Source organism: Anomaloglossus baeobatrachus, chromosome 7, assembly GCF_048569485.1.
Source record: "Anomaloglossus baeobatrachus isolate aAnoBae1 chromosome 7, aAnoBae1.hap1, whole genome shotgun sequence".
Classification (NCBI taxonomy): domain Eukaryota; kingdom Metazoa; phylum Chordata; class Amphibia; order Anura; family Aromobatidae; genus Anomaloglossus; species Anomaloglossus baeobatrachus.
The window spans coordinates 68,562,298-68,578,561 of NC_134359.1; the positions used below are offsets into that span (position 1 = coordinate 68,562,298).

General features: G+C 39.0%; 1 protein-coding gene across 5 annotated transcripts in view; it reads right to left on the reverse strand.

The window, feature by feature from the left end:
• Positions 1-16,264, reverse strand: part of TTN (titin) — a 312,175-nt gene that overhangs the window by 13,733 nt on the left and 282,178 nt on the right. For all 5 annotated transcript variants that reach the window (XM_075317392.1, XM_075317390.1, XM_075317394.1 and 2 more), the window contains 26 exons: positions 15,922-16,218; positions 15,243-15,830; positions 14,857-15,159; positions 14,289-14,585; positions 13,851-14,138; positions 13,455-13,754; positions 13,057-13,359; positions 12,662-12,967; positions 10,795-12,561; positions 10,395-10,688; positions 9,128-9,415; positions 8,663-8,962; positions 6,492-8,558; positions 6,093-6,395; positions 5,644-5,949; positions 5,239-5,526; positions 4,858-5,154; positions 4,465-4,770; positions 3,609-3,914; positions 3,243-3,524; positions 2,544-3,137; positions 2,163-2,450; positions 1,777-2,076; positions 1,270-1,572; positions 685-987; positions 22-606 (listed from right to left, as the gene is read on the reverse strand). In XM_075317392.1, the coding sequence (XP_075173507.1) occupies positions 22-606; positions 685-987; positions 1,270-1,572; positions 1,777-2,076; positions 2,163-2,450; positions 2,544-3,137; positions 3,243-3,524; positions 3,609-3,914; positions 4,465-4,770; positions 4,858-5,154; positions 5,239-5,526; positions 5,644-5,949; positions 6,093-6,395; positions 6,492-8,558; positions 8,663-8,962; positions 9,128-9,415; positions 10,395-10,688; positions 10,795-12,561; positions 12,662-12,967; positions 13,057-13,359; positions 13,455-13,754; positions 13,851-14,138; positions 14,289-14,585; positions 14,857-15,159; positions 15,243-15,830; positions 15,922-16,218 (11,859 nt within the window). The remainder of the gene's footprint in view (positions 1-21; positions 607-684; positions 988-1,269; positions 1,573-1,776; positions 2,077-2,162; positions 2,451-2,543; positions 3,138-3,242; positions 3,525-3,608; positions 3,915-4,464; positions 4,771-4,857; positions 5,155-5,238; positions 5,527-5,643; positions 5,950-6,092; positions 6,396-6,491; positions 8,559-8,662; positions 8,963-9,127; positions 9,416-10,394; positions 10,689-10,794; positions 12,562-12,661; positions 12,968-13,056; positions 13,360-13,454; positions 13,755-13,850; positions 14,139-14,288; positions 14,586-14,856; positions 15,160-15,242; positions 15,831-15,921; positions 16,219-16,264) is intronic.

The window sequence follows — 16,264 nt, forward strand, 5'->3', positions numbered from 1 at the left end:
ATAGAGACAATTAATACTTACTCAGTTGTGTCTTTGGCACAGCAGGTTCTTCTGATTTTAGTGGACGACTAACACCGAATTGATTTTCACATGAAACTCGGAAATGATATTCAACATTTTCTTTGAGTCCTTTAACAACCAAAGATGTTGCTTTCACACGCGAGTCAACTGTGTACCAAGCAGTCTTTGGTACTTCTCGTCTTTCAATTATGTAGCCAAAGATATCTGAGCCACCATCATCGGCAGGGGCTCTCCAGCTTACTCTCACAGAGCGGGTCTGGATGTCATCATATTCCAGAGGACCTTCTGGAGTGTCTGGACTTCCAATAACTTTGACCTTAATGTAAACAGCCTTTTTGCCACATTTATTTTCAAGGAACAAGTCATATGTTCCGGAGTCCTCTCTTTCAGCATCTTTAATGACAAGTTCAGTATGTGTCTCAGATGTTGCGATCATTGCTCGGTTGCTTACATCCCGACCTTCCTTGGTCCATTTGCATATTGGGATAGGTTTACCTTTTATTGGTATGCTTATTCTAATTGCACTACCTTGTCTTATAACAAGACCTTCTTGGTATTTTTCATCCAATTCATAATCAGGATATGCTGTGAAAGAAACATAATGAATTATGCAATCCATTTACAAGTATCTTAATTCATAATGTTGTTTTCTCAATGTCTTACCAAGCATTTCAGTGATCTTAACTGTTCCTGGAACATCTGCTGGCTCTCCAGGTCCTCCGGCATTGCATGCCATAACACGGAACCTGTACTCTGCTCCTTGTGGTAAGTGAGTAAGGGTATATTCACAGATTTTAGTTGGTGTCGTGTTGCATTTAGTCCATTCATATTGATCAACCTTTTGCATTTCAATCAAGTAACCAGTGACCTTAGAGCCTCCCTCCTCTTCAGGTGGACTCCATGCCAATGAAACAGATGTTCTTGTTGTGTCTGTAACTCTTGGATTCTGAGGCTTTTCGGGAGGAGCTGTAAATGAGAGTTTAAAATACATCGTTATATGATCATTCTTATCTGATACATTCATTGTCATGTAATCTATTATGGAATATTATTGTCATAAAAGAGGGTGTTCTACTTGAAATCATGAAATCCTCCTCTGTTAGCCATAGTATAGTTCTAATCCAAAGATTGAGCCTCTTGCTCCTGAGGACTAAGTATAACCACCTTGTGTTCACAAATCACGTACAAGCACTTCATTCTTATCATTAAACTACAAAGCAAATTGAACATATCTTTTGCTTAACTTACCTATTGGATCCATGGCAATTGCAGGTTTAGAGGAACGGCTTGGTTTTCCGACACCTCTTGCATTTATAGCTGTAATGCGATGTTCATATTCCAAGCCTTCAATAAGTCCAGTAGATCGGTAGCGTGTCATTGTCACAGGTACTTTATTGGCACGAACCCATCGATCAGCTCTGACTTCTTTGCGCTCTATGATATAACCAATGACCTGTGATCCACCGTCTTCATCTGGAGCATTCCAAGTTAGGGTCATACCATCACGAGACACGTCAAACACCTGTGGTGTCTCTGGTGGTCCAGGATAACCTGAAATAAAGTAGCAGGTACCAATGTTCATTTAGCAGTTAGGAAAATGGACAAAATCAGTTTGTGTCATTAGAAGAAGAATTACTTATCTGCTTATTTAGTGCATTTTTAATAATTAGTTAACAGTTCTTAATTTTAGAAAGTAATTCAAGAAAATAAATGATAGTTTATAGTGTATCTACAGAATGTTTAGCATTTACTTACTTATTCTGCTCTTGCATTCTGCAACTTCAGATTGTAAATAGGAACCAATGCCAAAGCGATTTGTAGCTGCCACTCTGAATACATATTCTGTGCCTTCAATGAGTCTTGTGAATTTGTACATTGTTCTTGTGACAGACTCAGAAACTGGTAACCATCCAGGCCGGTGAGCATCTCGTTGTTCCACCACATAGCCGCTAATTGTAGCACCGCCATCCATCACTGGTGGTTCCCAGGAAACAGTTACTGATGTGGCATCGATTTCATCAATAGAAATTGGTCCAATAGGTGGTCCAGGTTTGTCTGTTGCCAAGAAGAAAACATAAAAATGTGGTTATTATTTAATAACAATAATCTTGTTTTTGTCTTTTTGATGGTGCAACACTTACCAAGAATGATCACTTTAATTACTTCAGAGGCTGTTCCAGTTGCATTTTTAACTTCAAGTGTGTAATCTCCAGTATCATTGATAGTAGTCTCACGAATGGTTAGTTTGGCTACTTTGTTTACAGTTTCAATCTTAACACGGTCAACCTCCTTTATCTTGTATCCTGCAAAGAACCATGATGCTGCTGGAGGAGGACGGCCATGAATAGGCAATGCAAGCTCGATTGGTCTGCCACATGGTACATGTAAGATTTTCTGAGGTATTCCGGCCAGATCAATGGTAGGCAGTACTACAAAGAGATACATGATAAGTCACAAAGGTTGCACAATATCATAAATACAAGTAGAAAGAATGAATCAACATATGGAATTATAATTTTTACCTTTCTGGTCTTGAACCGTCACTGCAGTTACAATCTCTTGTGGTTCAGAGACACCTTTTTGGTTTTGTGCTCTGACTCGGAACAGGTATTGTTCACCTTCATTAAGTGATGTAACAATGTAATCAAGTACTGTTGGTTTCAGAGTTGCAACTTTCATCCATTTATCTGTTCCAGCTCTGCAAGCTTCAATGACGTAGCCGGTTAGTCTGCTACCACCATCGTGGAGAGGTTTCTCCCATGCCAGAGATACTGTAGATTTAGTAACGTCAGCAATCTCCAGTTTTTGTGGCACCATTGGAACTTCAGATACTAATATTGCATCAGATGTTTCACAAGCTTCACCAATGCCATAAATGTTTTCTGGCAAAACTCTAAAGTAGTACATTAAACCTTCAGTCAGACCTGAGATTCTGTAAATGGTCTTGTTACATTTTGTAGTTACTGTCTTGAAGGCTCTCATGGCGGCTTCACGTCTTTCAATGATGTAGTTATTAACTGGGGCTCCGCCATCCAGTTTTGGCACATCCCAAGTGATTGTGACGGACTCTCTGGAGACTTCCTTTACCTTTACTGCGGCACAAGGGCCTGGAGAGTCTGAAAGAAGCATGATTCATTGATAAATCAGAATCATATCTGGTATTAATTATACATTCAATTACAAATTAATTACTTTGAGATGGCTCAGGCTCTGTGTCTTACCATAAACTTTGACGACAACTGTTGCCGATTTCTTTCCAGATTGGTTGACAGCTTCGATAACGTATTTTCCAGCATCATATCTGTTCACCTTCTCAATTACAAGTAAGGTATAGCTGTCAGTAATGTCAATTATGGCTCGGCTTGCAAGATCGACACCTTCTTTTCTCCATGTGATTGTTGGAGGTGGTCTTCCGAACACAGATACCATAAGACGTAAAGAGCCACCAGCTCTGACTGTAACAATCTTTTTAAGGTCATCGGCAAGCTCCAAGTCAGGAATTTCTGAAGAGAAATTGTATGCAATCAATAAATATCACCAAAGACATATAAAATATTCAGATGGATTGAATTTTTGATATACATTACCTATTCTTTCAACTGGCTCAATTTCAGCAGTTGATTCACTAAAATCACTTGAGCCATTAGTGTTTGTAGCTGCAACTCTGAAGCGATATTTATGGCTTATCTTTAAACCTGTGACTGTAAATTCAGGGTTTCTCAGGAGAGCAGTAGTGTGTGGCCGGTACCATTGGTCAGTACCTTCTTCTTGCATCTCAAGAACATAACCTAAAATATCAGAACCTCCATCATACAAAGGCTTAGACCATGCCAGGCTGATACTCTGTTTAGTGGTATCCACAATTCTTGGAACAGATGGGGCGGCTGGGGTGTCTAAAAGAAAAGAAAAAACATATTTTAAAAACCTTGGAAGTGTTCACAAGTCTTGAGCCAAAGAATGTCCCGCTCACTCACCAACCGGTGCATAGCATCACATGGGCATTTTGAAATAAAAGAAGGAAGGAAGCATCCAGCAAAATCCCAATGTGGCTTTATTAAATAATCCAAAGAAGAAGATCCAGACACAAGTACAATAATTGACACGTTTCTGATCAGTTATGATCCTTATTCATAATTGATCCAAAACGCGTGAACTATTCTTGTGCTTATATTATTTTCTTTGGATATTCAGTAAAGCCACATTGAGCATTTACTGGATCACTGGGGCTGGATGCTTTCTTCCTTTACAAGTATCTCATATTTTGAAGTTTTCTTGGTAAGTTCTGATGTCTTAAAAAAGCTTGTCAAATTCTGATGAAGGTAATTGTTTCCAGAAGAAATATTTTCAATGTCTAATTTGTTTTTTCACGTTATACCTAATACTCATTTTTATACTCCCTTCTATTTTATGTCAATAGTTTTATAAAATCTCTTAATAACTTACAGGTAGGATCTCTGCATAGGACATATGGAGATGATTCACTGGGTTCACTGTTTCCAGCTGCATTAACTGCACTAACTCGGAATTGGTATTCACTTCCTTCCAATAAGTTAGTGATCTTCAATCGTGTGTCATAAATGGTGTAATCTCTGTTCACTCTTGTCCATCTCACACTCTTCTTCTCTCGTTTGTCTACAATGTAAGTGCTGATTTCACTACCGCCATCTGTTTCTGGTTTAAGCCATTGAATAATGACATGGTCCTTGCTGACTCCAACAACTTCAGGTGCACCCGGTGGTGATGGAATAGCTGTAATAATATGAAGTGTTAGATATTTTATCAAAGAAAAAAAAACAGCTTTTCTGTTAATCAATGAAATTAGAATATTCTACTTACTGAATGAATTTCTTGCAACAACGGCTTCGGACTCAACTGGAAGACCTGCTCCATACTTGTTAACTGCTCTTATACGGAATATATATTCATTGTTCTTTATCAATCTGGTCACGTTGCATGAAAGAGTTGGGCACTCAGGTTCTACAATTGCCCAGTTAAGACGGCTGGTTTCACGACGTTCAACAATGTAGTGGGAGATTTCAGCACCTCCATCTTCTTGTGGTAGACTCCATGAAAGGGTACATTTCTCGTCAGTAACTCTACTGATGTTAATTTTGCCTGCACAACCTGGAGAGTCTAAAAAGTAAAATAACAATATTTGATTACTACTCAACTATTCCTATAAATTGTGATTCTGCTCAATGGAATGAACTGACTTACCTAGGACTTTAACGAGCACAGAAACAGATTTTGTACCGCTTGCATTCTTAACGGTCAAAGTGTATTTTCCAGTGTCACTTCTGTCGCAGAACTTGACAATGGCCAGAGCACGTTTGCTTGTGTACTGGATAGAAATCTTTTCACAGAGTTCCAGTTCTTTGTCTCCCTTTAACCAGAAGACTTTGGGTTCAGGTTTACCACCAATAGATGCGTCAAGTACAAGATCAGAACCAGCTTTAATGGTAACATCTCCTTGTAGTTTACTATCAAGTTCGGCTTTGGGAGGTGCTGAGGAATAAAAAGATAGATGAAAATTGTTTTAATGACTAATGCAATTAGTCCCTTCCACTAAATATTATTATTGGTTATTATTTTAGAACGAAAATAATGTATGTAAATACTCACAATATTCATCCTTGCAAGTAACAGCACCAGTGGACTGTGATGCAACACTTATTACACCGGAAGCATTCTTAGCGAGTACACGGAATTCATAAACTTCTCCTTCACTAAGAGCCGTCACATTGAAGAAGTTCTCTGAAACTGTAGTGTAGTTACATTTCAACCAGCGGCCATCTCCAGTTTCATTGTATGGTTTACGTTCTACGATGTAGCCCACAATCTTGCTACCGCCATCATACAGAGGAGTAGACCAGCTCAGTGCAACTGAAGATCTGGTAACATCTGTTACTTCTGGTCTTCCTGGTGGATCTTTAAGCAGAAAGAAGGATGCAATGTTAGAATGGAAGTACATTTTACTTTGCATGAATAATGAAATCCCATCCCAACTTACCCTCAATATATATTAAACAGATGTTACAAATATATGAAATGAATGATTTTAATTCACTCACCAACAGGATTTTGAGCCATTACAGGTCTTGAGGCTTCACTGGCCTTGCTGATGCCGGCAGTATTCAAAGCATATACTCTGAACTGATACTCCAGACCTTCAACCAATCCTGTTACTTTATAATTGCAATCAAAGCATGGGATCTTGTTATCCTTCACCCATAGGATGGTGTTACGTTCTTTCCTTTCCACCCAGTATCCGTTAACTTTGCTTCCACCATCGTGATAAGGTTCTTCCCATCGGATTCCCATGGCATTCGCAGAAACAGAGTACACTTCTGGTCTAGTTGGTGGACTTGGTGGTACTAATTAAAAGAAATACAAGAATATGTTGTTATATTACTGTGTACACTTTTACTATGCTACATAGCCATAAGCAACCAAACTAAATATTTCCTTACCGAAAGGATGTTCAGCAACAATAGGTGTAGATTCTAGAGGCTTGCTGACGCCAAATCTGTTTTCTGCACTGATGCGGAAAGTATATTCCATGTATTTGGTAAGGTGGGTAACCTTGATCTGTGTACGTTTTACACTGGAGTTAACAAGCTGCCAAGATGTGGTACCAGATTCACGTTTCTCAACAATATAGTTTGTGATGTCAGTTCCACCATTATCTTCAGGTTCAGCCCAAGTCAGTACGCATGATTCAGCAGACACAGAGGATACTTCAACAGGTCCAGTGACAGATCCTGGTCTTCCAATCACTATTACTGTCACAGTGAATATTTTCACGCCAGCAGTATTTTCAAGGGTTAGGTAGTATCTTCCAGAGTCACCTCTCATACTGTCCTTGACAGTCAGAGTTGTTCTATCTTTTGTTGTCTTAATGGTTACTCTGTCAGTTTCTTTAAGCCTCATTTCTTCCAATTTCCAGGTAACCTTTGGTACTGGACGGCCACTGAATGGTATGTCAATTGTGAAATTGCTGCCAGCTTTGCAAGTAATAAGTTGCCTGGTGATGCCACTCAAATCAGCAGTTGGCTCAATTTGAGGTTCTTTAATAATAACAGATGAAAATGCTTCTCTTGGTTCGCTGTATCCTGCATCATTCTTAGCACGAACACGGAACTCATATTCGGTATTTTCTACAAGGTTATCAACTACCAGAGTTAAAAGTTTTGTTTGACCAGCCTCAATCCAGTGATCTGATCCCTTCTGTTTCATTTCAATGAGGTAGGAGGATATACGGCTTCCACCATCATGCTCGGGTTTTAGCCAAGCTAATGTTACAGATGACTTGCTTGTATCTATGATGTCTAATCTCTTTGGTGGTGCTGGCTCTTCTGTAGCTACAATGGGCTCTGGTGTTTCAAAAGCCTCTCCGACACCATATTCATTTTGTGCTGAAATGCGGAAATAGTATGGTTGACCTTCCAGAAGATCTGTTACCTTAATTATTTGCCTAGAGCACTTTTCACTGACTACTTGCCAGCTGCGACGGCTAGCTTCGCGTCTTTGCACTACATAGTGGTGAATACGTGCACCTCCATCATTCAGAGGAGCATCCCATAACAAGGTAATAGATCCTCTTGTCACATCCTTGTATGTAATTGGGCCTGGTGGTCCAGGAGAGTCTAGCACCTTCACAGTAAATGTGATAGACTTGGTGCCACTGTTGTTTTCTACGGTGAAAGTGTACTTGCCGGCATCATATCTGTTACAGTCTTCCACTGTCAGAGTACTGAATGATTCTGTAGTGTGAATATCAGCCCTCACGCTAAGGTCAGAATCTGGCTTTGTCCATATAGCAGTTGGTGTGGGTCTACCCTTGAAAGCAATGAAGAGACGAATGCTTGCCCCAGCTCTTACAATGTGTGTCTGCTTAAAGTTAGCATCAATATCTATTTCTGGAGATGTTAGTCTGTCGGTAGCTTGTACTGTAGCAGGAACTTCACAGCTGTCTCCTTTGCCTGCTCCATTTAGTGCAGAGACCCTGAACTTGTAGTTTTCGCCAGTCTCAAGATCCACGACTGTATATTTTGTGGCTACTACGGCTTCTAGATTTACTTTGTGCCATTCACCAAGATCAGCTTTGCACATTTCAATAACGTATCCAATAATTTCCATTCCACCGTCAAATGCTGGTTTTGTCCATTCCAAGCTGACTGATGTCCTAGTAGTGTCACTAACTTTCACAATGCTAGGAGCGCTTGGTGGATTTACAGGCTCTTTGCATTTAATCAGTCTGGATGTTCCACTTGGGTCTCCAAGTCCTGCATTGTTTTCAGCCACTACACGGAATTCATATTCATTTCCTTCAACCAGGCCAGTTACTCTGTATCTGATTTCAGTGATGGGTTTCTTGCTGGATACTTTAACCCATCTTAAGCTCTTCTTTTCTCTCCTTTCTAAGATATATTGCTTTATTTCATTTCCACCATCAGATTTTGGTCTTGTCCATGTTACCGTAATGCTGTCTCCAGTAACATGAGTGGCATCTGGTACTCCTGGTGCATCTGGAACAGCTGTAAAACAAGTTTGCAAGTATTAATAATACATAACCTCTTTGTTAACATGTATATACATTCACTCCACACTCAATTATATCTTCAGTAGAATTCTGACTTACTGTATTGTATCTGTGCAATGACAGGATCTGAGTCAAGAGCTTTTCCAACGCCGAACTTATTGGCTGCCGAGATACGGAACTGATATTCATTTCCCTTGATTAATTTAGTAACTGTGTGTGAGCAGGCTTCACACTGGTCTGTAACCAGTGCCCATGACAATCTGCTGGTCTCACGTTTTTCAATGACGTAATGAGTTATGACAGCACAACCATCATTGACAGGAGGATCCCAATACAAGGTCACCTTTTCACCAGTGATATTGCTGAATCTTATTGGTCCACTAACGGGTCCCGGAGTATCTGGCGGAAAAATAAATAATATTCCATTAAAATTGGTTTGTTTATAATATTACTTGACCTCTATATGTAATTTAGACTTCAAGAAACTATATAGACTCAATGAAAAGTTTGTACATAACGTGAAGATTGTTGTTAATGTTTATAGTTGGTGGAGTTTACACATACCTTGCACCCTTATTGTCATATCGGCTCTCTTGGTGCCTGATGAATTCTTGGCTTCAATGGCGTACACTCCACGATGGTCACGTGTAGCATCTCTTACATAGATAGAGCTAAATCCAATTCCACTGCTTGTTTCTATTGCAAGCCTCTTCTCGATTTCTTTTCCATCCTTCAGCCAAACAACTTGAGGTACAGGACGTCCTTTGATCAAAGCTTTGACTTTGATGCTTTCTCCGGCCTTAACAGTGAGTCCTTCAAAGTGTTCTGGTCCAAATTCAATGGTAGGAGCAACTATAGAAAAATATAGGTTTTAAATAAATAGTGAAGGACAAGGAAAGTTACTTTACTGGATAAATTAACAGTGGGGTAATTGCAGTGGATTTTTTGTAAGTTTAGAAATATAGAAGTTTCTTCACTATATCTAGTCTAAATTTCTAAATAAAAATGTATCTGAGGTGTAGTAAATTTTACTAAAAAAGTACAATATAAAATGCAGTTTATTAATTAATAATACATTTAAAAATAAATAAATTATAATAAAATATACTAAATTATACGAGGCCAAGTCATCAAGACTTGCATACTGCATGCTGACATTATGTCAGTCTTACTGGAGTATAAGGACCCGAATAGCGGCACGGTGGCTCAGTGGTTAGCATTGCAGCGCTGTGGTCCTGGGTTCAAATCCTACCAAGGACAACATCTGCAAAGAGGTTTTATGTTCTCCCCGTGTTTGCGTGGGTTTCCTCCGAGTTGTCTGATTTCCTTCGACACCCCAAAGACATACAGATAGGGAATTTAGATTGTGAGCCCCAATGGGGACAGCGTTGCTAATGTATGTAAAGCGCTATGGAATATGTTGGCGCTATATAAAAATAAAGATTATTATTGTTATTATTATTAATAATTGCCAGCCACTTAATAATGAATTCAGCACCTCTTCTGAGTGGTGTGTTCCTCCATGCATCGCATCAGAAATACTACCATAGCCAGAGACTGGAGTAGCTTTTCTGGTGTATAAAACACCATCACACTTGATAAATTTGATGGATAGACGTGACTCCATCCTGACCCTGACTCCTTCCCAACTTACCCATTTGAGCTTATACAAATTGGCGTGAAAACGAGTTCCACAAAATTTTTGTGAATTTTTAAAGCTTTTATGCGCTTTGAAGCTTTGATGAATCAACCACTAAGTGTTAATTTACTGACCTTCTATCCTAGTACTACTAAGTTATAATAAGTAAAAAATAATTTAGATAATACGTACTGCTTTCATCTCTTGTCATGATGTAGCCAGAAGATTGTGAAGGTGGGCTGATTGTTCCAACAGCATTTCTTGCAATTATTCTAAATTCAAACCGGTCTCCTGGGCTCAGTCCAGTCACTGTATATTGACATTCAGAAACATCTGTAAAGTTGCATCTGAGCCAACGCTCATTTCCTTGACGTTTTTCAATGCTGTAGGCCACAATTTTACTACCACCATCACGCAATGGTGGAGTCCATTTCAGTGTAACTGTTTCTCTTGTGACATCAATATAGTCAGGTGTTCCAGGAGGATCTGCAAAAAAAAATATTAATAGTTATGATTAATTAAATTAATCTAAAAAAATAGATCTGTAAAACATTTGATCTAAGTAATTATGATTATGTTTAGTTGTACTTACCAACAGGAGACACAGCTGGAGTAATTTTGCTTGGTTCACTAACTGGGCTAAGGCCAGCAGAATTTTCTGCGAGGACACGGAACTGGTAATCAAGACCTTCAATTAGCCCAGTGATTCTATATTCCCGATTGGAAATTGGTGAAGAGTTGACTTTTTGCCATAAAATGCTGTTTCTTTCTTTCTTTTCAACATGGAAACCAGTGATTTCAGAGCCACCATCGTACACTGGTGCATCCCAAGTAATGGACATTCCATCACTTGTAACGTTGTACACAACTGGTTTTCCTGGTGGTCCTGGTGGTCTAAATTGATGCTTAGCAATGACATCAATGGAGTTAAGAGGTGGGCTCACGCCATATCTGTTTTCAGCACGCACCCTAAACTGGTATTCTATTCCTTTCACAAGATTTGCAATTTTCAAAGTTGTTCTGGCAACACTAGAGCAAACCATCTTCCAGTTAGTTTGAGAAGTTTCACGTTTCTCTATGCTGTATGATGTAATTTCTCCTCCTCCGTCATCATCTGGAATATCCCATGATATTATGATGCTGTCAGATCTTATTTCATCAAATTTAATAGGTCCTTTAGGCTTAGATGGAGGGCCAAGTGTAATTACTGTGATCACATAAGACTTGCGAATAACACCATTATCAAGAATCAATGTGTACTTGCCACCATTTTCTTTCTTGACATTTTTGATATTAAGGCTGAGTTTGGCTTCAGTTTTCTTAAATCTTACTTGTTCGCTTTCTTTCAGAGGAATATTGTCCTTTAACCAAGATATTGTTGGTCTTGGTTTACCCTTGTATGGCAACTCAATGTGTACATTATGTCCAATACGAACACTGATTTGTCCTCCAAGTATTTCAGAGATATCTGCTTCAGGTGGAATAACATAGTCTTTAACAGTAATAGGCCCAATAATGACTCCATCGCTCAATCCCTTCTCGTTTTTAGCTGAAACTCTGAATTCCATAACTGAAAGTTCCTTTAATTTGGAGATCTCAAACTCATATGCCTTGCTTACTCCTGCGTGTGACCATTCCTTCTCATCTTTCAATTTGCTTTCCACTATATATTCACTGACAATACTGCCACCATCATAATCGGGTTTGCTCCAAGTGAGAGTAACAGACGTTTTAGTGGAATCTTTCATTGTAAGATCTCTTACCGGTCCAGGGATTTCAGATGCTTTCACAGGCTCAGTTGTGCTGCATGGCTCTCCCAAGCCATTCTCATTTTCTGCAAGAACCCTGAAAAAGTAGGAAGTTTTCTCGGACAAGCCAGTTATCTTGAAGGATGTGTGAGAACATTTGGTTGTGACTGCAGCCCATGCTCTCTTGGTGGCATCTCTCTTTTCAATAACATAGTTTGTGACTTCGGCTCCACCATTGATAAGAGGAGGCTCCCATACCAGTGTAACGGTACCACGAGCAACATTTTTTATTTGTAGTTTCTGGCACTCAGCTGGGGTATCAAGTACTTTAACTGTCACAAATGTTGATTTTGGCTGGCCCACACCATTTTCTATGGTTAAAACATATTTTCCAGTGTCATTGCGTGTAACTTGAGAAATGTCAACCAGTGTTGTTGATTCGGTGTTCTGAATGTTATATCTAGGGTCATTACTAATATTTTTATCTCCTTTTCTCCATGTTACGCTTGGAGCAGGACGTCCTTTGAAGGGAATCATTAACTGGACGTCTTCACCTGCCTTTGCAACTATAGATGTTCTAAGAGCAACGTCCAAGTCAATCTCTGGTTCCTCTGTAAAAACAAAAACAAAATAATTATAAGCACATCAAATTTGAGACTTAAAGCTTAAAAAATGTTCATCAAATGCATAGCTAAAAATATTATTGCTTACCAAGAATGTCCTTGGCATGTGCTGGTTCTGTCATCTCAATAGGCTCTCCATGTCCAGCAGCATTTACAGCTGATACTCTGAAGTAATAATCAATGCCAGGTTTAAGCAAAGATACCACATATTCAGTTGTTCGGACTTCTCCCTTAGCACTGACTACAGTCCAGTCTTCATTATCTGCTTCTCTGACCTCCACTACATAGCTTGTGATTTGACTTCCTCCATCATAGACTGGCTTGGTCCAGTTAAGAGTAACCGATGACTTGGTACTATCCACAATTTTCAGTTTGGTTGGTTGCCCAGGTTTGTCTGCAATAGGATAAATCATCAATATTGTTAATTATAAAATATGCACTACAAGCAATAATCTATAAAACGTGATGAAAAAACGTGCTTACCAATAGGATCAACAGCCTTGTAATAATCTGAAACATCGGAGAATGGACCTTGGCCAGCTGCATTAATTGCACAGACACGGAACTGGTATTCACTGTCTTCTGTAAGTCCAGTTACTTTCTGTCTTGTGTCACGAATTGATTCTTTGATTACCTTGAACCACCTCAAGCTCTTTTTGTCACGTTTTTCCAAATAATAGCCACTAATATCACTTCCGCCATCCACGGTAGGTCTGCTCCAGGTGACGGTCATAGAGTTCTTGGTAATTGTGGGTACATCAGGAATACTTGGAGGGCCAGGTGTAACTACAATATAGTAACATACTTGTTAATGTTAAAGTATCCAGAAAACATCATTTTGATGAAAAATAACTACATGTATGACTATGGCTATAACTTACCAAATGCATTTCTTGCGATAACTGGTTCAGATTCCAGAGGATCTCCAACTCCATATTTGTTTACACCTCTGACACGGAATATGTACTCATTTCCTTTAATAAGTTTGGTAACTGTTATTTGACTATCTTCATGCTTTTCGGACACTAAAGACCAGATCACACGGCTGGTTTCACGTTTTTCCACAATATAATGGGTGACCTTTGACCCTCCATCATCTGAAGGTGGTTCCCACATAAAGGTAACCTTTTCAGCTGTCACTGTCTTGAACTCAATAAGTCCTGCAGGTGGACCTGGCTTATCTGAAGAAAAGAATAAACCAAATCTCTATTATTAAAAAAATATTCAAAATGCAAAAATAAGGTACTAAAATATAGGTGTTTTTTTAGGACACATACCAAGCACTTGTACTCTGACATTTGCTGATGAAGAGCCCATGGCATTCTTCAATTTTAATTCATAAACTCCACTGTTGATTCGTGTTGCATCCTTAATGAGGATTCCTGAAGACTCACTGGTGTTTTCAAAAGACACTTGAGCGTTGGTCTGAAGTTCCTTTCCATTTCTAAACCATTCAATGCTAGGTTGAGGCTTGCCAATAATTCCAAGTTTCAGTTTGACTGCCACACCAGCTTTGTACTTGAGAACATCTGTGTATTCTGGAGGCACATCTATTATGGGTGCACCTACAGAAAAATGGGAAGGCATGTAATATTTGCATCTAAAGACAATTTGTCCCTGACCTCTATAGCTATTTTTAGCATACAAAAAAGTTCTTGTACCTGAACATATTAGATGAAATTAGAAATTGTATTAATTGTATGAAGTCAACTTACCGTAAGTGTCAACGCAAGTGATAGGGCCTGCCACCTCAGATGGGTTACTGATAGAACCAACGGCATTCTTTGCAAAAACTCGGAACTCGTACTGAGAGCCTTGAGTCAAACCAGATACTGTAAATAGTGTTTCAATAACATTAGTAAAGCTGGCTTTAGTAAACCGGCCAGTTGGAAGATCACGTTTTTCCACAATGTATCCGGTAATTTTACTACCACCATCATATGCGGGTTTCTGCCATGTCAAGCTCACAGAAGACTTTGAGATATCGGTGACACGGACATTTCTTGGAGGCTCTGCAAAGAAAGTTGTAATGTGATTAGTTTTTCTAATAATTGTTGAATTATCTTTTATTTTTGTATATATAATAATAAAATATGATCATCAAAAACTGAGATACAGTCTTACAAAGTGGGTGCTGGATCAACAACCATTCCTCCCCAACCACACATGTACATACATTGTTCTACGGAAGAAATAAACTCTAAATTCATGCTGCATTAAACTCATTGTACATTGGATTTTGGATAATTTTAGGCTAATATATTCTTTGAATAATTTACTTACCGCAAGCGTCAATTGCAAGAACAGGTTCTGATGGATGACTGGCTTTTCCAATGCCAGCAGCATTTTCTGCATATACTCTAAATTCATATATAAGTCCAGGACTGATATTAGACACCTTAAAGTGAGTTGTGCGGATTATAGTCTTGCTAGGTTTCTGCCATAAGATGCTGTTCCTGTCCTTCATTTCCAAATGATATCCAATTACTGTATTGCCACCATTGGACACTGGCTCATGCCAACCCACTGTGATGCTCTCCCGGGTGACGTTGCTGACCCAAGGTGTAGATGGTGGGCCAGGTAAAGCTGCAAAAAAGAAATCAGGAGATTGTAGGAAATAGTACCTTGAACAATAACATATTTAGAATAATATATGCAATGAAACTTACTGTAAGGAAGCTTGACTGTAACAGTTTGAGAATCAATATGATCACTGATACCAAAGCGATTTTCAGCTTTAATGCGGAATTGATATTCTTCTCCTTTGGTGAGCTTCATGACTTTAGTGACGTTTCTAGCCACTGTAGAGGAAACTTCAGACCAAGCAGCAGTACTTGTTTCCCTCTTCAGGACAATGTAGTTGGTAACTTGACTTCCGCCATCATAAGATGGAGGATCCCATTGTAGTGTTACACTGTCTTCAGTGACATCACTGAGAATGACTGGACCTACAGGTGGGCCTGGCCTGTCCAGAACCACAATCTTGATTGTTGCTTTAGAGGTTCCACTAGAGTTGGATGCAGTTAACTCATATGCTCCAGCATCAGAAGCAACACTTTCTTTCAGATTGATGATTACACTTTCAGCTGTTGTTTCAGTGTTGAATCTTAAAGTTGATTTTACAAGAAGTCCATCTCTGGAAAGTGTGACTTTAGGAAGTGGCTTACCAGAAATTGGAATGTCCACTTTTAGATTTGAGCCAGCTCTGACATATACTGTGTTGCTTGGATAACCTCTCATATCTATCTCAGGTGATTCTAAAAAGTTAAAGAGATATTGTAAATAATAAAGGAAAAAAAGAAACACAACATAAAATAAATAAATGTAAAAGTTATGTCTACTATTTACCAAGTTTTTCTTTGACGGTGACAGGTAGAAGAAGCTCCTTTGGATCACTTAAGCCAGCTTGATTTTCAGCAAAAACTCTGAAGAAATAGTCAACATTTTCCTTCAAGCCACGGATATCATGACGAGTTGTCTTCACGACTGCACATTTGACCCATTTTTGTTGACCCTTTTCTAGTGCTTCAACAAGGTAGCCCAAAATCTTACTTCCTCCATCATGTTCTGGTTTGGACCAAGCAAGTGATATACTGTCTTTGGTCACATTTGTTACTCCAAGCTTTTCTGGTGGGCTAGGTCTCTCTGTGAAAAAAATATGCAAAAGATTAAGCCTCTTACACATCTATTA